Here is a 23,610-nt window from a genome sequence, read left to right as displayed (position 1 = left end):
CTGCGGGCGGAGCTGCGGGTGGAGCTGCGGGTGGAAGGGTGGTGCTCGCGGGGCGTGCTCCAGCGTGAGTGGCAGGTGGGCGGGCCAATGGCGCGGGGCCCGCGCGGCGGCGGCGCTGCGCGGGACAGCAGGGCCGGGCGGTGGCGGGCCCGAGACGGCCATGGACCGCGTGAGCAGCACTATGAAGCAGGTGTCCAACCCGCTGCCCAAGGTGCTGAGCCGGCGGGCGGGCGGCGGCGGCCTGGAGGCGGAGCGGGAGAGCTTCGAGCGCGCCCAGGTGCGGGCGGGACAGGGCGGGGCGGGGAATGCGAACGGCGAGGAACGGAAGGTGGCAGCTGAGGGGGCCGGGCCAGGCTGGGGCGCGGTGCGATGGGAACGGCCCGCCGGGTACGGGGAGTGGCTACAGCGGGGCGCGGCTGTGCCGGGAGGGCGGGGTTAGGCAGAGTGGGCGAGGTTCTTTGGGTGGGCGCGGTCAGCCAGGTGGGCCGGGGCGGGGACAGCTCCGGTTGCCCAGCAGGTGGGTGTTGGCACAGGGGGCGGAGCTTGGGAGGGTGGGCGCGGCCGGGCCGGGCGAGCTGGGCTGGCGCCAGTGGGCAGGGCTGGCCAGGTAGGTGGAGATTGACGGGGCGGGGCTGGCCCCACCCTCCCGGGAGGGCAGTGGGTCGCAATGGGGGGACAGGGATGGGGATCCTCCGGGCCCCGTGGCTGGGCCTGAATCCTGGCCTTAGAGGAACAGCCGGGGACATCAGAGTGCAGTGGCACCCGGGGTGCCCCAGCCCAGCAGTGTCTGCTCAGCCTGGCCTCCCCGCCAGCGGGGCTAGGGAACATTCGCCCGCTGGCCTGAGCTGCTGGGTCTCCAAGCCCAGCCACAGGCGGGCATCATGCCCAGGACAGTGCCACCCTGTTCTTGGAACCATCCTGAGCACACATAGCCTGTGTCTTCACTGGCTGGAGGGGACATGGAATGGCTCTTTGGCCAGTTGCCCCACTGGGTTCTGCTCTGGTGTCACTCCGGGACCCCAGGTGCAGACAGGGTCTGTCCCTGCAGGTGGCTCCTGGGAAGAGGCACTGATATGTTGAAAAGCAGACAGAACTTGCTCCTCAGCAGCATCCAGAGTATCTGGATGGGGCCCTTCACTCAGGTTTTAGGTGATGGATTGGTGTCCTGCACACAGGAAAGGTGGCGGCCAAGCTGGAGGGGTGGCAGGAGTGCTTTGGTGGAAAAAGCTGGTGATTTGGGAAAAGGATGTGCTTGGAGCAGCTGGGGATATGCCTGGACAAGGCATGGGGGAAGTGAAGAAGGATGGCAGCAGAGGGAGATGGGGACAGCTTGGCCGTGCTCCATTTCCAGGGATGGAAAGTACCAGTGAAGCAGAGCTGTCCAGACCTACTGCAGGAGAGGAAGGGAAACTGAGGCAGAAGCAAGGGTAGAAGTGGGACCAGTGAGAGCAGACTTGGATGAGCCCAGAGTGGGAACAGCACATGAGTGATGGCTTAGGGATGGAATAAGCTTTGAAGTTGGATGCAGGATCATGTGCAGGGCTCTGCTCACCTTCCTGCTCAGGTTACCTCAGGCATCAATTATTTACTCATACTGCTAAAGGTAGGAATGGAACTGGTTTGCTCCTGGAACCTTCTGGCTCCTTGTGTCAGCAACAGCCCCGTGGGCCTGGAGCTCTTTCAGGCTCCCCCTGAACTCATGGTTTCCCGGGAAGGGCCCAGTGGAGGGGGCGGTGGGGCAGCGCCACTCCCCACATCGCTACGAGCTGGATTTCATCTTCCTCATTTGATTTCCAGACTAATGACACAGCATGGCCTTGTCTGGCTTTTCCTTCTTCTGTGCTTCAGCTCCATGCAATTCCCTTTCTAACTCATTTTCCATTTTCTTTCCCCCCCCCCCCTTTTTTTTTTTTTCATAATTCGCTCTCTGCAGTTTAGAGAACTTGCCAGGCACCCCTTAGGTCTTGGTCATACAGTTGTTATCCAACTTCTTCTTTCTGAGGTTTTTTTTAGAGAAACTTTGTGGGTTTGGGGTTTTTTCTTTTTGAAAGTGACTTCTTTTAAGAAAACTTTCATCTGTTAAATGACTTTAAAATGAAAAATTTCCCTCTATTTTCAGCATGTACAGACTCCTTCCCTCCCCTCCAATCCTGGCTGTCTCAGGGCAGCAGCACATGCATTGCAAAGCCTATTTTGGGCTAAAAGAGCCCAAACAGGCGGAAAGTGTGTCCAAATAGGTCTTTGGGGAGCCTGAGGAACACCTGCTTGGGTTGGCAGCACCCAATTTCTGTGGTCTGAGCTCAGTCTGGAAGAACAAGAACACTCTACGAAGCTGTGGTGATGGTAGGACACCCTAGTAGTGGGGAGGTCTGATGTTCCTATGGTGGTAGGATGTTTCTGTGGTGTTGGTAAACAGGTGTTGGAGTGGTTCCATGGTGATGGGATATTTTGGTGGTGGAAAGCTTCCATGATGGTCATTTCATTGCACAACGACTCTGCCCTGACAACCTCCATCTGTTGGCTTGCAGACAAACAGGAATAAATTTCCTGGTGGCCTCTCTTCTGTTCCTACAGTTGCTCAAGTATCTTGATTTTCCTGGGAATGCAAATGTGGGAAACCTGAGGACATGCCCAGATGTGGTGTTCCTTTCATACTGTCCTTGCTGCCTGCTGGGCAAGAGGAGCTCAGGGAGAATAAGACACAGCCAAGGACTCCTCTCTTTTTTTTGTTAATGCTGGTAGTTTTCTTAGGAAGTTGAGCAACGGGAACACCAAATCCTGCAGTTCTGCTGCCATCAGGATGAGCTGGGTGCAGCCCTGCCATGGGAGTATGAGTGTTGCAATGACTGTTACCCCTTTGCTGGTGTTTCATGTGGTGATTCACCATTCATCACCTCAACCTTGGCACAAATCTTTGGGCACAGCAAAGGTCACCAACAGAGGAGAAAAAACACAGAAGATGAAAATTCTGCCATATTTTAAGATAAATGTTTGTGTTTCATATGGTGTCTGATGTTTGCATCCCCTCCAAGTTCTCCTGGTTGGATTAAGGGGTATGTCCTGGAGCTGGAGCTCTGCAGGGAAGGTCTTCTTTGTTTAGGGTAGTGCTTGGGATCTTCCTTCCTTGGGACCTTCCCTCCTTCTTCCTCTTTCCACGCTGTAATTGTCCACAGCAGACATCCTTGTGCCATGATGGAGCCAAGGACTGAAATTCCTTCTGTGCTTAGCTAGTTGGCAAAGACTGGATATTCAACAGTCAGATGAGCCGAAATGTTGAGGGTGAAATGAGAGTTGGAAGGACACAGGACTTCAGCGGGGCAGGGATGATGCTCCAGGGGTGATGTCCCAGGCTCTCCTGCTCCTTCACTCATGTTTTGGACTGCCATAGGATATTTCCCTTCATTCCCAGCAGGGATATGGCCAGCAGGGCATCAGTGCAGGTGCAACTGCAGACTCCCAGAGGTGGTACATGACATTCCCAAGCAAAGCAGCAGCTGACTCCTGGAAGGCTGGAGGTGTGGAAGATCCTTACACAGCTCAGCTCTTCCTGCACCAACCTGTTCCTTCTTTTTGTAAACCCATCACTGGATGGGGCAAAAATGCTCTGACATCAAAACTGAGAGAAGTGCTCTTGAAGTTGCAGCAGGACATGCTCTGAGCTTTTGTCCTTGTCTCTGCCCTGTGGGTTTTGGGTGGAAGGGAGGCAGCATATTGTGGTAGTGTGTTGTCATCTCCTGGGCTGCAAAGTCACCAAATAATTCTCTTGTGTACCCTATCCTGAGCACTGCTCCAGTGCCCAGCTGTGCTCCATCAGGAGCCATCATGTCCCACACCACTGCAGGCTGCCCTGTCCTGAGTCCATGCTGTGCCCCAGGGATGAGGACATGAGATGGAGACAGTGCCTGGGGCTGTGGAGGAGCTACAGAAATTCCATGTTTGTTTCCCAGGGCTCATTGGCTGCTGGAGCTTTATACCAGCCAACGAGGCTGCATGCCCAGCATGGTCCCTGCTATAGGGACAATTCCAAGGGTAGTCCATCCTGATAAGGGTGAGGGTTGGGAGGAGACACTTCTTTAGAATTCCTGCAGAAAATCTAAACATCTTACATTTTAGGTTCTTTGGCTGCAGTTTTTTTCTGGGAAATTCAGGGAGTAGCAAAGGGGAACAGGGACCACTTGGACTGCCCACAGCTGCCACTACCTCTGGCACACTTACACACTGGGTCCTTAGGACTGTGTGCAACAATAAAAGCAATTTATGACTCAGGAATTACCCTGCAAAGACATATTTGCAGCAGAAGGTGATTGCTGGCAGCATCTCCTTTCCTGCCATCAGAGTCCCCAGGGTGGTGCTGGGGATATCAGACCCTCCTGCTAAGGATTTCCCAGTGGGAAAGTGAGGCATTTCCATGTCAGGGAGATGCAGAACTCTGAATGCAGCTGATGCCACATCTCCTCAGGAAGGTTTTAATGTTCTTAGTATGAGCCATCCCTCAGGGGCTGCAAAGCTGTTTTGCTTCTACCTTGCTGCTGGAGGAGCCTTCTCTAAAACCAGATGCAGAGAGATGGTGCAAAAGTATTAGGTGCAAATAAAATGGATTTTTTTTTTCTCCCTCAGTGTCAGTTAATAAATCCTTTTGATATGTGAACCCAACTTTTTCACAGCCAAATGCAGGTTAAAAGCAGCTTTGTGCCCATGCTGTCTCTACCATGGGCTGTGCCACCTCTGGACGGCCATCACAGCCCCATTAATGCAATTCATCCTTTTCTCCCATCATTCTTTTAAGTGGGAATATCGTCCTGCGTCTTCCAAACACAGCAACCCAGCTGATTTCAGATCAGACCCAGCGCAGTCCAACTCACAGTTGCAAAGGAAATACCATTTACTACTGAAAAAAACCCATTTTTTGTGGTTCAGATGCTGCAACCACCAGCAGCTTTGCCAAGAAATTCAGTTCTTACACAGGAAATGAGGCTCCTTTCAAAGCACCAGAGTGGGGCTATATATATATACAGCCTCTCTGAAAAGATATTTAAAGAAACATATTGACACTAGCAAGAACAGGAAAAAATAGCTCCTGGCTGTGGGGAGTGAGGGCTGATGGCAGCTGAGCCCATCCTGGGGGAGTGGGTGGTATAGGGAATTCATTCATGGCCCTTTCATCTCCAGGAAAAGGAGCTCCTGGGGTTGGTGCTGTGTGAACCCCCATGCGTTTGGTCTCCTGGCTTTTACTAGGAACTAGAGGTGCTGGGGATTGAATGCAACTTGAGCAGTGAGGTAATGAGTCATCTCATCTCTTTTCAGAGAGTCCCTCTTAGAAACTTATTTCCATCCCCAGGGAAAGAAAATAGTTTGCCTTGTACCAGATATGGGGCTGCTTTTCTCATTAGTACATGCAGGAATGGAGGGGTTTAGGAGGTTTTTTTTTAGATATAGAAATATCTATTTTAGATGCAGAAATATCTGAATTTTTTAATGTGGAGATGGACTCCAGAAGCAGCTAAGCCTCAACCTCGGGAGGATTGAATAGATTTGGTGCTGAAAGTACTGCCACCGAGTCCAGGAGCTTCTGTAGCTGGGAAAACATGATGGTTTTGGACCACCAAGTGGTAAGGGGGAACCGTGCCCTGAATTACAGCAGAGGCTGAGTTGGGAGATGGGGATGCTGGGGGATGTTGCTGCCCCAAAAACCCCTTTCCCTCTCAGTCAGCATGTACTTCCCCACCAAGGATGTCCTGTGCTAGGGGTGCAGGGGGTTTCTTGCCCTCTGAAATGTATCCAGTTTAACTCCATCATCTGCAGAGCTGAGGAGAAACAGCCAGGAAAGCAGAGTTTTCGCTGAATTCCCTATCAGAAGACTCTGGACTGAGTGTGGTCCCCTCTGCTGCCCCTGGCCATGACCCAAGTCCAGCGAAAACAGTCAGGAAGGGCATGTGGGATGTGGGCATCTGTCATGAGGAGGGGGTGGCTCATGCTAGCTTTGCTCTCCCAGAAGAAAAAAACCTGTGAACAGGGGCTGGAGCTGCACAAGGGACAATTTTGGCTGAAAGACTGAGAATCCAAGGATGGGGAAAAGGTGCCCATTGCAGCCCATTGCATCATCCCATGTACATGACATGCGGCCAGGATGAGCATCGCCTGCTCCAGCACTGTCTGGCACATGGCACTGCAGCACAAGCCCCAGCACCTGGGTTCTGTGCTCATCCTCATCCCATCACCCTCTGCTGGCTCTTTACCCTCTGAACCTGGGACAGAGGATCAGCAGCTGGGAGTCATACAGCAGCATGAGGGCTGGAGGAAGGGCTGGATCCTGGCCCTCATCCCTGCCACCAGCTTGGCTGATTGTTTTGCAGTCACCAAATAAGAAAACTTTCTGGGGACAGCCTGTTCCCTGGGTGACAGCAGAAATAGGCAGCACAGCCGGTGTTTTAGCCCGGATGTGCAAGTCCAGCCCACGGCTGGACTAATTATACATGGTGTGCTGTTCCAGGCTAATCACAGGGCAGACTAAATGATCCCAATCCACAGTAGAAAGGTGAGTTATTCTCTCAAAGGTGTACACAGACACTGAATAGTTTATTGTGGACTCACCGAGAGGGTTGGGTTGGAAGGCACCTTTAAAGTTCAGCTTGTTCCACTTCCTGCCATGGGCAGGGACACCTTCCTAGACCAGGTGCTCCAAGAGAGAGACCAGGTTGCTCCAAGTCCTGTCCAGCCTGGCTTTGGACAATTCCAGAAATTAAAGTCGAGCTGTTGGAGTGAGTCCAGAGGAAGCCACAAAGATGTGCTGGGGCCTGGAGCCCCTCTGCTCTGGAGACAGGCTGAGACAGATGAGAGTGTTCACCTGGAGAAAAGAAGACTCTGGAGAGATGTTAGAGCCCCTCCAGTGCCTAAAGGGTCTCCAGGAGAGCTGGAGAGAGACTTTGGAGAAGGGGCTGGAGTGACAGGACAAGGGGGAATGGCTTCAGAAAGACAGAGAGTGGATAGATACGGGATTCTGGGAAGAATTCCTGACTGTGAGGGTGGTGAGGCCTTGGCACAGGTTGCCCAGAGAAGCTGTGTCTGCCCCATCCCTGGAAGTGTCTAAGGCCGGGTTGGATGGCACTTGGAGCAGCCTGGTCTTATTTCTAGTGGAAGGTGTCCCTGCCTATGGCTGGGGGTAGAACTGGGTGATCTTTAAGGTCCTTTCCAACCCAAACCACTCCAGTATTCTATGCTATGTGAGTTCAAGCTTTCCTTGTGCTCTTTAGGCCCAGTGGGCCATGACTGCTGAGGTCTCCCCACTGATGCCATCCCCTGTTTTCTGGGCTCTTAGGAGGAGAGAGGGCAATTCCTGGGTTTCCCTGAGGTTCTGGCACAAGCACCTTGTAACACAGTTTGTACTTACGAAACCCTGTGTTCTTGTTCACTTCCATGAGAACATGGAAAAAACTATTTTCCAACCAGCATCTACTAATTCAAATAAAGCACAATGCCACAGGCTCTCTCAAGAGTGCTGAGCTGCTCACATCTGTCTTTTATTCCAATAAAAGAGACAAATGGTAAAATAAGCAGCAAGTCTCCAGGCTGGCCCTGCTGAAAGAAGCCACTTCTCCCAAAGGATCCCTTTCTCTGATGGAAGTTTCCTCTTTCCTACATTGCAAGCACTTAGCACAGCAGGACTAAACACCCACCGGGGAGGGGCAAAGGCTGATAGTGTTAAACTGGGATTTAGTGTCATCACACATGTAGGAATGTGGTTTTTGTTGATGGAGTGCTAAAATTATTTTTTGTTTTTTAAAAAAGGAAAAAAGTTTAAAAGTTTTTCTTTTTAATTAGGTAAAAAGATACTTCATAAAGCTTTAGGGTCTTTACTTCAAACTTAAGGATAGTTAATTGGACAGAAACTGAGAAAGAAACAGAAAAGGTCTCACTTAAGTAATTTATTAGAAAAAGAAGATAACAAAAAGAAATAATTGTTTTTATGAGGTGTTTTATTAGGAGTAAGAGCTTTTTGTCTTAGTGTTTTTTGGTTTTTTTTTTGGTAAAGAGTTTTGTTATTTTGCTTTTTATTAAAACTTTTTTGTTTTCAACACTGCCACAGAAGCCATCCTGCTAATTTTATGCCATCTGAAGTAGCTGAGCTATCTTGAGTGTGATGTAGATCTTCAAGAGCTTATAAGACCTGGCTTGAAGACACCCCTATATCACACACAAAGCTGGCTACCAGTCAGACTAGGTAAAAATAGCATCTAAAATTGTGGAAGTCTTGGAATAAAGTAGCTACAGCTCAGCAGAATTTTATTAGTTTGCTCCACTGCCAAGCAACAAAGGATCTTCTTCGCCTCCAGACTCGAGTATGGCACACTGGGGCAACCCAGGTCCCCTTGAACCTGAGTTTCATGGCCAAACCATCAAACCAGCCCGGCAACCTCCCTATGAGCTGAGTACAGCTAGAGCAACTCTGGACCTGCCTGATTCCTCAGTCCACAATGTTCCCAGCCCCTGGACTGGTACTTTCTGCATTAGTGGGAACAAATGTACCTTTTTGTTGGAGCACCAAACTTTCACAACCAAGGGACAGGAGGGGATCGATGAGTGAGTGCCGAGCATGTGGAGGGCACAGGCTCCAGGACAAAGCTGATGGACATTCCCAGCCCAGCCCATGGTTGGGACTGACACCCTGTGTTGGCCTGAAGATGTTGTTGGAAGCCGTGGCCAGGGTCTGATTCTGCAGCAGATACAGAGCTGATCCCATTGTCATCACACAGCAACAACCACAACCACAACCAACCCTTAGGCCATGCTCTCCATTGGTGTGAGGCTTGGCAGGCTGGAGCAGTGTCCACCAAAGAAGGGACTGAGATTCTGCAGTTTGAAAAGGCAGCTCCATGTGCTAAGAGACTGTTCTAAAACATTGGGGTTAGGCTGGAAGATCTTTAAAGATCATCTGGTCCCAATCCCCTGCTGTGGGCAGAGACATCTTTCTCCAGGATCAGGCACCTGGGCACAGGAAGGCTCTTTTTAACTGCTGAAAAGAGCAATTGGCATCTTCTGCACAAGCCAGATATGGCCCTTAGATCCCCAGCCTGATCCTGGTGGAGTCACAGTTCATCCACAACCTCTGCATCCTACCTCTAAATGAACTAAATGCAACCTTTGCATCCCACTGAATAAAGCATGGATCAGCACTCTGGCATCTCCACGGGCTTGGCAGCAGGTCACACTGGTGCTGGCCCTCACCTTGCTGATCCATGGGCATCACAGAATCCTTTGGATTGGGAAATACCTCCAAGGTCATCAAGTCCAGCCTGTGACTGATTCCTACTTTGTCACCCAGCCCAGAGCTCTGCATGCCATATCCAGTCATTCCTTAGACACCTCCAGGGATGGGTACTCCACCACCTCTCTGGGAAGCCCTTTCCAATGCTGGCCAGTGCTTTCTGTGAAGAAATTCCTTCTGATGTCCAACCTGAACCTCCCCTGGTTCAGCTTGAGGTGATGCCCTCTTGTCCCATCTGTTGTCCCTCTCATCCTGAACCATGGTTACCAAGTGTGCCAGCTTTAGGTTGCTCCATATGGACTACCCAGTCCAGCTCTACAACCCTTGGAACTGCTCAGGAGGAAGGTCCCACAGCACCAATTAGTGGTGTGAGGACATCTTCTGAGGTCTTAAGGGAATGCTGAAGTAGTGACAGAGGAAGACTGACTTTCTGGGTGTTGAAGAAGTCAGTGTAGGCTGGGAATGGCTGTGCCAGAAGAGGTGCTTCTTATGCACTATGTCAGTGAAGCCACTGAAGAACTCATCTCTTCGGGTGGTGCTGTTCCCAGTCAGTGACCTGATGGTGTTTTTCCAGCCAGGAATGTTTTGTGCACTTCACTAATGGGAATGAAATGTTCCAACAGTCTGCAAGGTTTGGCTGCTTCTGCAGAGATAAATACTTGTCTGGAGAGGGCAAAGGTGGGTATTCCTGAGTCTGCTGAATTTTATGGTCACCTGGAACTCACATAGTCCATCCTGTCCTGCAGGTGAGGCTGTTAACCCTTTCAGCAGCCTGGGGAAAGGAGAACTGTGTTTTGGTGGAGCTCCTTCCACCTTGTGATCCCAGGGGACACTCCATGCTCTGTCCCTGATCATCATGGTACCTTTGATCCTTCCCAAGCACAAGGAACCCAGAATTGTGTTGGGGTGATGGATGGGGCCAGTCCTAGACCTTCTCCTCACACAGGAGGGGTGACAGGTGGTGGGGTGCCTTGGGACACAGCACAGACAACATTTTGGTGGGTGGGATCCAGCCTGGAATTTCTGCCATGCCCCACAACTTTCCTTCCTTGGGGGTGCCTCAAGAGGCGGGTTGAGCAAGACCCTCTCCTGGCTTTACCCATGCCCTCAACAGGAGGGCAAACTGCTCCCTTGTTTGTTGTCCTGGCTCTTGCAGTCCCACTCCAGCTCTTTTTATAGCTCGAGAAGAAGTGCCTTGAATTTCTGAGTCGTCTTGGAGGCCAAGCACACAGGGAGGAGTCGCAGCTGGAAATAGGGCTGCTCTCTGCTCCTGCATTCCAGATTTTTTATTTTTTTAGCTGAAATGTCCAAATTTGAAGAGTCCCATTGCCACAGGCAGAGAACTGGGAACCATCCACATTTTTTCCATTCACTCTGGATACTCTTTCTCCCTTGCCTTATTTCCAGTGCCCTCACACCAGCCACTGAGCCCCCTCGGAATGATTTTCCCAGCAAATGGGGTCTGTCATCCCTGTCTGTGTTTTCTGTAACCCCCAGATTTTACCCTTCAACACAGCTGGTTTGGCAGGAGAGCTCCCTGAGGAATTAGTAGTGTCTGGGGGGTGGAGGAGCAATCAGGTACCAGCCAAAGCTTCTGAGTGGTGAGCAAAGAGCTCAGACTAAATATCCAGCAATTTCTGCCTATGGGGAGGGAAGCAAAGCTTTGGCAGCAACACAGACACAAATAAACCAGAGAAAATGAAAGAGGAGAAGTTGTTGGACAAAACCTGTGGTTTCCAGCCCACTATTATCTGGGATTTTTGCTGTGGTGCTATGCTGGGGCAGGGGCATGTGGACAGAGCTGTTCTGGCACAGCATCCCCAGCATCCTGGGGTCGGCTGCTCTCTCCCATAGGAGCAGGGTATAATTAACTGTGTCACATCTAGACTTTTCCATTAATCCCTTAATATCTGGATACCAATGTGGGGCACACCCTAGCTGCAGTCTCCCCTTTGAGAGTTCTTTTAGCACAGAACCACTTTGGTTCCCTGCTGCCCCTTGTCTATCAGCCTCCAGAGTGCCATGTGTGTGCACCAGCGTCTCTGTGAGCTGGGAATGGGGTATGCCAGGGAAAAATAGATCTGGGATCAAATCTGAAACGAATCTTTTTTCTAATCAGCCATCACATGGAAAAGACAATTAGCCAGTGTCCCCATTAGATCTTTTATCGTTTTAACTCTTTTCCCTCCCTTTCTGTGGCATTCACTAACTCTGGGAGTAGTTGCAATCCAACTTCTCTTCCCATCAGCAGGAAAAAGAAAATTTTCACATAGTGGGAATACTAAGAACTGTGGATTCCTATCAGAGGGGTAAAGTCCGTCAGACCCTTTCATTGGATAATAAGCAAATTTTGGGTACCCATTCCCAGCACCTCCAAGGAATTCTTTCTTTCCAGGTGCAGCAGGAAGTGCTGTGATTTCTGCTTGGGGAAATAGCAAGCATCTCATGAACAGGGTGTGTAGCCATGGTTGAAATCTTCTGCTTCTTCTTCCCATGGGTATTTCCATCTTTCCCAGCCCTGCAGGGTAATGATGGTGCTCAGGTCCTTCCACAGCAATCCTCAGCTGGTCCCACAGCCTGGGTGTTTCAGGACCTGGATATCTCTGAGTTGTTTCTGATAATACCATACAGCAGATTTCTTGCACGTTTTTCTTTATTTATCCTGAAATGTGAAAAAAAAAAAAAAGTCCTGATTCCCTGAACATCATCAGAGCACGAAGGATTTTCTCCGCAGAAGAAACTACTGCACTACTGGGTGCAGTTCCCACGGTCCTCGGGCTGGTGCCTGGCTTAGCCATCCATCACCTTCACAGAGGCCACTCTGATTCCTGTGGCTTTTGTGTCCCGGGAGCCTTGTCCCTGTGTCACTGGACCCAACCCTGTCACCTCCCAGCGCAATATCTGTCTAGCAGGAGGATGTACCAGGGGCGGGTGGGGGAGTGGAGTGGGGGTATGAGGACCAGGGTGTCCTGGGCTGGGCTGACCTGACCTTGCCGTGGCTGACAGCTGCTGAATTGCTGGAAAAGATGGAAACTGGGTCTGTTTAGTGTCTCTCAGAGCCAATTCCTTGTATTTGGGTGTCCCATAGGCCCCTCTGCCAGTGTCAGTAGTATTGTGTGTGCTCCTGTGATTTGCATTTGAGAGCAGAGATTTCCCTCCCACATTAAACCCCCTCTTTTCCTGGAATTACATGGAAATCCTGGGGCTGCCCTTCCCTCTGCCCTGATGAACTCTAGCAGGGGCATCCCTGAGGTGCAGAGCCCTTCAGGCACCCCTCTTCCCACCTTCATCCTTGTGTGGAAGATCCTGCTCATAAGGGCCAGAGGAGGCAGGGAACACAGTGGCAGGCACAGCCATCCACGCCCAGCCCATTCCACTGTGGAATTACACATGCGGGATGCCCCCCGCGCCACGGGGAACCAGTGGCTCCCAGCACAGGGGCCATCCCTGTGCTCCTGACGGAGCTGCTTCTTGTCATCTCTGCTTATTCCAAGTGCCTCCCATCCGTTTTCCCAATGCTTCCAGTAGGCACAGGCATGTTTTCCACACCCAGAGTTGGGTTTCATGCTCTTAGTGCCCCTCCAGCCTCGGTACTGGGGCTGGCCAGAGCAGAACAGTGCAACCCTTCTCCTTGGGCTGGGTGAGCCTAAGGGTATGCTGGCAGTGCTCCAGCCACTGGTGTTTATTTCCACACAAGGAAAATGAAATATTTATATGTCAGGAAGGGATTTTGCAGCCTTTTTCATGGAATCGTGCCTGCTATTCCCTCCTCAATCATCTCACACAGGCAGCAATAACACATGAAACACAGTTTCCTTTATGTGTCGGGTTTTTTCCACCTTGGGCTCCACCCTGGTTGGAGCAGAGATCCCTGCTCCAGCCCTGCCAGCTCCCCAGGCCCTTCTGAACCTTCTACCCAGGGGCATGCAGCTTGCCAGGTGCTCTCAGTTATGGGCCTCTTGCGGGAGCATCACCTGTGCAGGAGTAGCCACAGGCACTGGAGAGGTGTTGGATGTGGGAGCAGGGACTACTAAAAGAGTGCAAGGAATGCTTGGACTTGCATAGCAGAGAATCCTGGAGTGGTTTGGGTTGAAAGGAACCTTAAAGACCATCTCACTCCACTCCTTGCCATGGGCAGGGACATCTTCCACTAGACCAGGTTGCTCCAAGCTCTACCCAGCCTGGCCTTGGAATGGGGCAGACACAGCTTCTCTGGGCAATGAGTGGCAGGGCTTCACCACGCTCATAGGGAAGAATTTCTTCCTAATATCCTATCTATCCCTGCCCTCTGGTAGTGGGAAGCCATTCCCCCTTGTCCTGTCACTCCAGGCCTTTGTCCAAAGTCCTTCTCCAGCTCTCTTGGTGCCCCTTGAGGCAGAGGAAGGGGCTCTAAGGTCTCTCTAGAGCCTTCTCCAAGTGAACAGCCCAAGGTATTCCAGCCTGGCTCCAGAGCAGAGGGGCTCCAGCCCTCAAGGTTCACCCATGGGGTTTCATCCTGGTGCTGGTGCATATGAGGGGATGCCAGGCAGGGAATTTACCGTGTCATTTTTAGCTGTCATTTGGACACCTATTTGCTCCAACATTTCCCCCTTGGCCTGAACTGGGCACCCCAGTCCTGCTGGGTCTGCTGGGAGGGAGAGCAGCTCTTGGACCCTCTGCAAACCCACAGCTCTCCAGAGCACATGGCTCCACGGCCTTTTGGGAAGGAGCTGTTTGGGACGTGGGGAGTTGGATGGGGTCTCGGTGCTGGAGTGGGGGGAGAGAGCTGGGAAGTGCCCTCTGGTGCCAAAGCAAGCAGCCAAACCTGTGGGAGCACTAGGAGGAGGCAGCATTGCTGTGAGCCAGCATTGCTTGCTCTGCTCTGACCTCCCCCTGCAACCACACAGCACATAAATAGGAACAAGCTCAGGGTTGGAAAGTGTCCCCAGGCTAGATGTATGTTGCATATTTCCTATAAATACCTCGACTGCTGCCTATTAGCCAGAGGCAGGCACAACACCCACATTTCCCCCCACAGCCCCAGCGCTGCTGAGGGGGCTGCAGGCAGGGGCTGGCCAGGGACTGGCCTTGTAGGATGTGATCTGGTGCAGGGAAAACACGTGCTGTGGCATTTCCCAACCTATTGCATCCAGTGGTTTTACTTCAGGCAAGTTTGTTCCCCCTTTGCTACGCATCTGCAACAAAACTGCTCACATTTAGGTCTTGTGAGAGATGCTGAGGTGTGTGTGCCTGTACTGGAGCATCCACACAGCCTCCTGCTCCCTTGTCAGGGTTCACGGGGATATTAAGCTCGGCAGAGGTGGGGGAAGCTCCTGGGAAGTGGTTATGGGCTGGGCACTGAGCTGAGCACCACACTTGGCATTGCCAGGCTCTGCTGTCTCAATTCAAGGGGCAAGCAAAAGCAGATAATTAAAGTGATTCCTCTGATGAGGCAATGGAGGGATCACCTAAGGCAAATGTTTGGAGATTCACAAGGGCCTCACTATGCTTTGGGGGAGGGAGGAAGGCACCTGAGGGCAGACGCTGAATGTGTTTTGGCACTGTGCTTCGTGTGAAGCCTCAGCTCCCCATTTATGAAGTCTCCAGGGCAGAACTTGGCAACTTTAAAAGGAAATGAGTGGGAGATGTGTTTTATGGCTTCAAACTGAAAGAGAGTAGGTTCGGATTGGGTATTAGGGAGGAATTCTTCCTTGCAAGGGTGGTTGCCCAGAGAAGCTGTGGCTGCCCCATCCCTGGAAGTGTCCAAGACTAGGTTGGATGCAGCTTGGAGCAGCCTGGGATAGTGGAAAGTGTCCCTGCCCATGGCAGGGGTGGAATGAAATGGGCTTTAAGGTCCCTTCCAACACAAATCCCTCTGGGATTCTGTGATTTATCAACCATCTTCTGAGTCACTGGTAACACTGATCCAAGGAAGGGCTGCAATTAGAGAAAGGAGGACAAAGTTGGGGGTTATTGATGGGTGGGTCAGTGGACTCATGGCTCGGGGTAAACATCCCCGTGGATGGGGAGAGCTGCTGGGGGGCATTGACCTCTGTAAACTTTGGGGCTTGCAGGGTGGTGGGTGATATTGGAGCTCCAGTCCACTGGAGCCCACGGAGGCGTCGGGTTTAGATGTGGCAGGATGAGCCAGTTCCCACTGCAGTTGTCTTCTTTGCTGACCCTGCTTCCTTCTTTTGGGTGTTGGCTCATCTCAGTGGTGTCAGCGTGAGGCGAGAAGGAAGTGACACCACAGCAGAGCAATGTGCGTGTGCAAAGGAAGATCCAGCCTGGGGTTCCTAGGAGGGTTCCCAGATAACCTGCATGTAGGGATGGGGCTGCAGGGGACCCAGGAGACATCTGCAGTGATGAGCAAGTTGTCACATAGAGCTGAAGTGTGCAGGTTTATATCCCACTGCCATGATTCACCTGTGCCAGCCCTTTACCTGCCTCATGGTTGAGCATTTCTTCCCCATCTCTAACCTGACCCCACCCTTCTTCAGTTTAACATCATTGTCCTGTGTGGGACCCCAGAGGTGCAGGCAGCTCCAGGGGGATCTCAGAAGATGCTTGGCTTTTTGGGCTGTCAGTACACATGGCTGCATCATGTCCCATTTGTCACCCACCAGAATCCCCCAGTCCTCTACAGGGTCATCTCCATCCATCCATCCATCCATCCATCCATCTATCCATCCATCCATCCATCCATCCATCCATCCATCCATCCATCCATCCATCCATCCATCCATCCATTTATAAAATCAATGATGGCAGAATACCCTGAATCACTATGGAATCAGTGGATCCAGGATATGGAAGTCCTGCAAATAGAGATGAGAGGGCAATGTTGAGGACCATTGATGGGAGTTAATGGCCCTGTGGGTGGAGAGAGATGCTGAGGGTGTTTATCCTCACAGACTTCTGAGGTCCCTGCAGACCTCCCTAGTCTGTGCTGGCACTAGGGATCGCCCTGGCCCAGGTCCATGATCTTGGCCTTGGCCTGACTGAACCTCATGACGCTCCCATGGACCTACTGCTCCAGCCTGTCTAGCTCCTTCTGGAGGCCCTCCCTTCCCTCCAGCCCATTGATGGCACCATTCAGATCAGTCTCATCCTTTCTATGGGTTCCCAGCCCTACACACCAGGTAGGAAACAGGAGTTTCATCTGCCTCTGGTTTGCAGCATTGTCAGGAGCTGGAAGCAGCAAGGGGGGGGGAGGATGTTGTTTATCCCATCCCACCTCTCTCTTTCCCTCTTGCATTTTTAATCCTGTTAGCATTGTATTGCTGCTCTCTGAGCTCCTGCTTACCTTGTAGCAGCCCCACTGAGCCATGTTCCAGAGGGCTGTGTGATTGCTGTAACACCAACAAGAATGGATTGAACAGGGAGCTAAAAATACCAAATGATCAATAATGGCACCATGAACCTGGCTTTTTTTGTTTGGTTGGTTGGTTGGTTGTTTTGGTTTTTCTGGGGTTTTTTTGTTTGTTTGTTTGTTTGTTTTTTTAAGAAAATCTCTATATTGACAGCTCAACCAAGTGGCTTCCTGTAAAGGCAGGAGGGATAATGGAGCTTGGCTCCCTCTCTGCTGGGCTAGCAGCAGCTTCACCCACACCTCTCTGTCCATGGCCCTGGGAGCCCTTCTGGATCTCCTGGCTGGGGTGATGAGAAAGGACCGCTCTCCTCCCTGCTTTCCATGCTGGTCTAGTCGTGGTGAGCAGCTGGGGGAGCTTGGTGCTGAAATAACCCCTGGCACTCCATGACAGCACAGCCCTGGGCACAGCCAACAGCCCTGGCCCTGTGCCTGCTTCAGCTTGATCTGCTTTTTCCTCTCGCTTTCACATGTCCAGGAAACTGCAGCATTACATGGATTTGAAAATGGCCTTGAGCTTTTTAAGCACTGCTCCCAAGCAGATATTTTTCCTAAATAAGGATTTGCAAAGGTATTTGGGCATTAGCTGGCCAGGGGGATTTCCAGAAGTGTTGGAGCAGCCAAATACCCTTTAAATCTGCCTCCATGCACTGCAGGGTTGGGGCTGGAAGTAGCTGGTTCACCAGGACTGTGACCATTTGGGGACATTTTTTACATCAGCAGTGTCAGCATGAGGGTTTTCCAAAGGTTGTTCATTGATGGATCTCTTTGGAAAATCACAGTGGGCTGAACCCTGAGGGATTTGGCTGTACTGCAGTATCTGAGTCGAGAGAAACTCATCACACCTCCAGCTCCTGCCAGTACTGTTCCATCCCTGTATCCTGACTAATCCATGATGTGGTGCTGGCAGTAGGGAGCATGCCTGGTGCAGGTCTTGGCTCTGTTTTGGAAAGACATGGAACAGTGCAGGAAAGCCAATTCCTGTTACAGTGTTCTAACATCCCACTCAGAGGAAAAACTCAACTTCCTGTCACCACATTGGTGGCAATGGCTTTTTTCCCCACTAAGTCCCACTGTCCCAAATACCCCCAGTGCCCAGCATTCACCCCCTGCTCCTAAAATGGAAGCTCCTTGCACAGCCAGTGCTGGTCATCCAGCTCCAAGGGCCAGACACCAAACCCAGCCTAACCCAGCCTCCACAGCATATTCGCCAAGGGAGTGCTCCAGGGCTGGAAAGTTGCTGGAAAAAACTGAAACCTGAAAAAAACCCAGACAATAAATAGTTTTCCAAGTGCTTGGTGGTTTTCCCAGTGAACCTGCTAGTCTCCCTAGAGCTCTGAAAATGCCAGGATCCTGGAGCTCCCATATCACAACAATGCTTCAGCAGCATTGGGCAGGTGTAAGCCATGGAGCAGGATTAGTTTATTGTGAGCTGGGGAGGTGGGTTTAAACTGCTGTACACTGGAGGAGATGGGAAAAAATACCATTCTCTGAGGAAAATGAATTTAGGAGTCTGAATCCAAGGAGTTGGTTGAGCCCTGATTTGGTTCCTTCCCTTGGGGAAGACTTGGGAAATACAGAGAGATCAAGAAGGAGCAACAGATATTATTAGTCATCTAGGAGGGAGGCGGCTGCAGAGGAAGATGGTTTTTAGTGGAGTATTTTTAGACCTGGTAAAATGAACAGAAGGAGAGGAAAAAAGAGAGGAGGAGACCTTTGAGAGGCACGTAAATGCTCCCTGGAGCAGCTTGGCCCAGGCTTCCCACTCTCATCCTGAGCATTAGCTCAGGCAGAGATTTGCTCCAACAGAAATCAGAGATGTAAAAGCCAAAGCCTTAGGGAGCATTCCGAGGAGCCTCTCTAGGCTGCAATGACAAAAGGCCACACTTGCTGAGACATTTTACCCTAATTCCCATCATTTTAATGAGAGGTGATTGCTGAAATTGAGTTTAAAAAATTGCTTGCAGAGCCTCCAGCAGGTGGGGGGAAATGCTGAATGTCTCTTCTTTTTTCGTCCATCGTGATCCAGGCTACACATCCCATCCTGGAAGCTGGCAGGACAGTCACAGAGCTGCGGGAGGGTGGGGGTACTTCCAGGGTGGGGAAAAGGGACTTGCAGTGAAGCATCCAGGTAGATTCAGTACAGCCAGGGAGAGAGGAAGGATCTGCAGCTCTCCAGATCAGACCAGAGGATGATGAATGAAGGCCCTCAGAGGACAGGGTGAAGGAGGAGCTGCTTCCCTCCTGGTTCTTCAGGGAAGCAGCCCTCACTTTGCCTTCCCTCTTCCCTGTGGGAAAGGCTCCTTCCTACGCCGGTGGAGGCAGTGCCTGAGATGCCCTGCAGTTGTGCAGCAGCCCCATCAGTGCATCCCTCCTAATTCCCTCCATCCCACCCGGAGAGACTTGCTAGGGCCTCTGCAAGTGGATCCCAAATTGTTCATATAGGATGCAGCCCTGGAGAGATTTGCTGGATCCTGGGATGAAGTGTGTGGATTTGCACATTTGACTGGGATACTCTGTGTATCCCCTGTTCTTCATGAGAGCACATGGGAATAACCCAAGAGCACCCTGGGGCCAGGAATGCCTCTTCACCCTTGTGTCCTCACGGTGATGCAGTGAACTACAGCAAGGAGCTCCCTTGGGAAGAGCATGAAATTCCTTCCACCTCAGTGGATCCCTGAAGTGGTGGGATCTATCCCCATAGGCTGCACCAGCCTTTCTTGAGCCCTGGATTGGTTGGGTGCTGTCATTCCTGGTTGGTGCTTCCAGCTTTCCTGGCTTCTCTGAAACTGGGGTTTCTCTTTGCTCTGAGGACCCCCCAAAATTGCTTTTAAGTTAATTTCCAGATTTTCTCCTCGAGCTGCCTTGGCTCTGATTTTTGCCCCCTGGCTGAAGCCCCTCCCACGCTGTGAAGCCAGGTGGATTTGGAGCTCTCTGCCTTTGCCCAAAGTGCTTCCTGGTGGTGTCCAAACTCTGGACTTTGCCAGCTGGAGCAGCTCAGCCATGAGGAACCACACTGCAGCTATGGCCTCAAATACTTGGATGTCCTGGCTCTGCAGGAGGCCCTGGATACCTTCCCCCTGAGCTGAGCACTTTGTTCAGAGGGGAGCTGGTCTGAAAGCTTATTTGGAAAAATAAGGTTAATGATGATTAGCTGATTTTAATTTGGGGGATTGAGCAGGAGTGCTGGGAGCACAAAGCCTGTGAGTGGGGGGTGAGCAGTCTGGCATGGTTGCAAGCAAGTTCCAGTAGCATTACAGCATGTCACCAGTAACTATGAAAAAATTGATGTATCCTACTTATTATTTCAAAGGGTATTTTTCATGCAGGTGGCATTGTAGAGAAAGTCCCATCTATCCTGTGCATGTGGGAGGGACTGGGTTTAGTCTAGATCCTCTTTGGTTTTGGCTGTGCTCTTTGCATACCTGCCCTAAAGTCTCTTCATGCAAATGAGCCATTAGTACTTAATGACCAAGTGCTAATTGCAGCACTGTGGCCTCTGGAAGCTGTGGCTTGGCTTCTTGGTGACTTTGGAGATGGTGCCCTGGAAATTCTGGATTGCACCTCCAGCATATCCTGGGGCAGCGGGCAGCAGGGGTCGTAGCACTGAGTTCAGAGTAATGCTAAACCCAGCTAAGGGGAAATCAATTAATTCCACGATCCCTTTAAGCTGGGGGAACACTGTGCTGGGGGGTGGGCTGCATAGTGAGGATCCAAGCTCTCACTTTTCATGTTGAGAACACAGCTGGGAGTCACTCGCTGTGGGGCTTCACTGGGGGAAGGGCACAAAGCCTGGCCCCATGATGGCACCTGTGACAGGAGCAGGTACCTGCCCTGATTGCAGAGCATTGATCCGGGCTCGTTCCCAGGCTCAGACCAGCATCCAGACTCTGCTCCCAAAGGAACTTGGCTGCTGCTTGAAACCATCTGCTCTAGCAAAACACATTTAGTCCAGCAAAAAACCTGTGAGCTGTGCGCTGCGAGACAAGCAGTGCTGCCGAGCAGTGCTCCATCCATCTGTCCATCCCAGGGATCTCACAGGGCTTTAACAACCACCTGATGAAAACATGACCTGGATTTGACCCTACACTGGGATGAACTGGGTGGTTGTGGAGCTGGGTGTTGGGAGAGTGCAGGGGTGGGAGGGCTCTGTCTGCTTGGGGATGTGGGATCCTATTATCTCATTAAGAGAGGCCAAACCATCATCCCAGAGTAAGTGGCTGAGCTGTGACTAGACTGCAGTAATCCCGAGGGATTAGTGTGTTGGATTAGTGTGTTGGTTGGGCTGGCCCCACAGCAGCACTTTGTTCTTTGGGCCCTGAAGCATCTCCACCGGCAAGCCAAGGGCCCTGGCAGTGCTTTGGGGTTGCTTTCAGGAAATTCACTAAGTGACAGAAGAATGGTTTCAGTTTCTTTTGTGCCTTCCCATCAGAAAATATTCCTTGAGCACAAGGAGGAGCTGGGAAAAACCAAAATCCTCCTGCCTGGACACTTTCCTGTCCCCCGGCGAGATGGTCATGGTGGTCAGCGAGCTGTTCCTGCCTGCCCGTGGGACTGACTCCAGCCAGGGGCTTGTTACTACGCTGGTTTAATTGCTCTTGTTGGAAGCAAGATGCTAGCAGCCAAATAGGCTCTGGAACAAGGGAACTCTGCAGAGGTGCCAGACAGACCCACCGGTGTAGCTTCACCCCCAGGCACAGAGATGGGGCAGGAGATGGGGCAAGGGATGGAGCAGAAGGGCTGACAGGGAATGAATGGATGAGGGGGCAGACAAAGGGGTAGGGAGTCTGACAGGGAGTAAGAGAGGGCTCTGGCAGTGGGGCAGGGGATGGAGCAGGAGGCCAGGGATGGGGCAGCAGATCTGGCAGTGGAGCAGGGCTTCGGGTGGGGGTCGTGCATCTAGTAATAGGGCAGCAGGACTAGAGCGGCTGCGCCGAGGGATGCGAAGCTCCCTGCCCGCGAGCCCTCTGGCCGTCATCCTCTCCTACGCTCTGCCGCTGCCCCGGAGCGGGCGCGGCGGGGGTGGGCGGGCGGTTCTGCGGGACGCCCCCCGAGCGTGCCGCCCCCCGCCCCCGCCCCCCGAGGGCTCCTTTGTTATTCCGGCCGAGTGCCGCGGCCGCGCCCCCCGCCTCGGTCGTGCCGCCCCTCGCGGGAGCGCGCCCCGCGCCCCCCTCGCCCCCGCCCCGCCCGCTCCGTCGCCGCCGCTGCCCGGCAGAACCTTCGAGCGCCGCCGCCCCGCGGGGCCGCCGCCATGGGCGCCGCCGCGCCGCGCTGAGCCCGCACCGAGCCCCGAGCCCCCGCCATGGAGCTGGGCAAGGTGGTAAGTACCGGGCCACGGCCACCCCCCGGGGACCCTCGCGCCCCCCTCCCGGGCTCATTCGTGGAATCAGGGTTCGCATCCAGGGAAACTCCTTCCCGGGGAAGTTCTTTACCCTCGGTACCGGCGGTTCCCGGAGGAACATCACGGGGAGCGGGGATGGTTCGTGTGGCAGCGGGACCCGCCGGCGGGTGTGGGGGGTTCGTCTCCGTGGGAATGCGGAGCTTCCCGTGCGGCTGCGGCCGGGGCGGGTTCGCTACCACACGTCCGTGTGAGTCGTCTTCCCCCAGTCCTCAGCTCGGCCGGGTTCAGGCCGTGCCACGAACACCCGCGTCCCCACGAGCGCTCGTGTCCCCACGAGTGTTGGTGTCCCCATGCATCCGTGTCCCCACCAGCACTCGCCATGCATCCATGTTGCCATGGCCCCACGAGCACCTGTGTCCCCCACATACCTGTATCTCCATGCACCTGTGTCCCTGTGCCCAGTGCTGCTGTCACAGCTCCTCTGGCCCATGGGGACTGCGCCTTGCCCAGGTAGAAGGAATGAAAACGAATTTGGGGCAAGAAGTGGGTTTTTAGGGACTGTTCCAACATGGGGGCATGTTCACCCCTGTGCTGCCCTCCTGGGAAGAGGGATTTGGCTTTTCCCGGTGCTCCAGCATGTCCCTCAGATGCAGCACTGAGTCCACGTGGTCATGGCTGCTCTTGGCACCACTGCAAGATCCAGACATCCTGGGGGGCTAACAGGAGAGGGCTGCCCCATCCTGCTCCTGGGAGTTGCTGCTCACCCAGAAGCATTGCGAGGAACAATTTCCACCAACACTAGATCTGAGCTTAATTTCAGAATATTCTGCTAGGACAATAAGAGCTGCCATGTTCCTGCTGGGGTGATGCTTCTCAAGAAAGGTGGGTCCTGGGTGGTAGTTGATCACAGAAAAGCATATCTGGATGAGCTCCTTGCATCTGCTCCCCAGATCCTTCATCCTCACTCCTTTATCTCTTCCTGTTCCAAAAAATGCCTAAATATTTGCATCTGCTGGGAAGCAGAAGACTCTGGTCAGCGTCACTGGGAATGTTTCAGGAATTTTTGAAGGTGGTGGTAGACCTTCCTGGACTGATCCTGTCAGACATGGCCACACTCCCTCCCTAGACAGAAGTGACCACTGCTGGAAGAGATTATCCTTGCATAAAATCCCCATTTAAAATTAAAAGCCTGGCTATTGGGGCAGCTTATGGGAAAGGCTCTGGCTGCAGCTGAGCCAGCTCGGCACGGATTGACTGCCCCGAGCAGTAATTAAGTGAGAAGAGTAATGAATAAATGTGCATGTTTTAATGGAGGGATGGGGATCCTGGGGGTCCCCCTGGATTTCTGCCTCTCCTCAGATCCAGCTCCCTGTGAAGGGCTCTGGTTGTGCTCTGGGGTTGGAAGTGCCAGGCAGCGGCAGCCTGGGCTCTGAACTTTCCAGTGTCAGCTTCCCCAGTTGTTCCCTCTGAGATCTGGATTTTGTAGCCTTGCTTTTTGCCAGCTGTTCTCCCCAAAATTTCTTCTTACCATCATTTTTCCCCTAAGGTTTATCTGTGTAAAAGAAAAGTCCACGTTCCTTAAACTGGATTTTAAAATTCTGTGTCCAAGTAATTAAACTACATAAGTTATTTATGGCTGGAGGAAGCTAGTTGCCCAGC

The 23,610-nt window shown here is 52.3% G+C and overlaps 1 protein-coding gene across 3 annotated transcripts in view; it reads left to right on the top strand.

Annotated features, from left to right (window-relative positions):
* The first annotated feature begins 160 nt into the window (after positions 1-160).
* The window catches only part of HIP1 (huntingtin interacting protein 1), a 43,884-nt gene continuing 20,434 nt past the window's right edge, over positions 161-23,610 (top strand). For 2 of the 3 annotated variants that reach the window (XM_066563298.1, XM_066563296.1), the window contains exon 1: positions 161-277. In XM_066563298.1, coding sequence (XP_066419395.1) covers positions 161-277 — 117 coding nt within the window. Of the gene's footprint in view, positions 278-21,846; positions 21,931-23,610 lie in introns of those variants that run through there. The other variant, XM_066563297.1, reaches the window with a different exon arrangement.

The sequence above is a fragment of the Molothrus aeneus genome, chromosome 20 (assembly GCF_037042795.1).
Source record: "Molothrus aeneus isolate 106 chromosome 20, BPBGC_Maene_1.0, whole genome shotgun sequence".
NCBI lineage: Eukaryota > Metazoa > Chordata > Aves > Passeriformes > Icteridae > Molothrus > Molothrus aeneus.
This window is presented reverse-complemented; position numbering and strand designations above follow the sequence as displayed.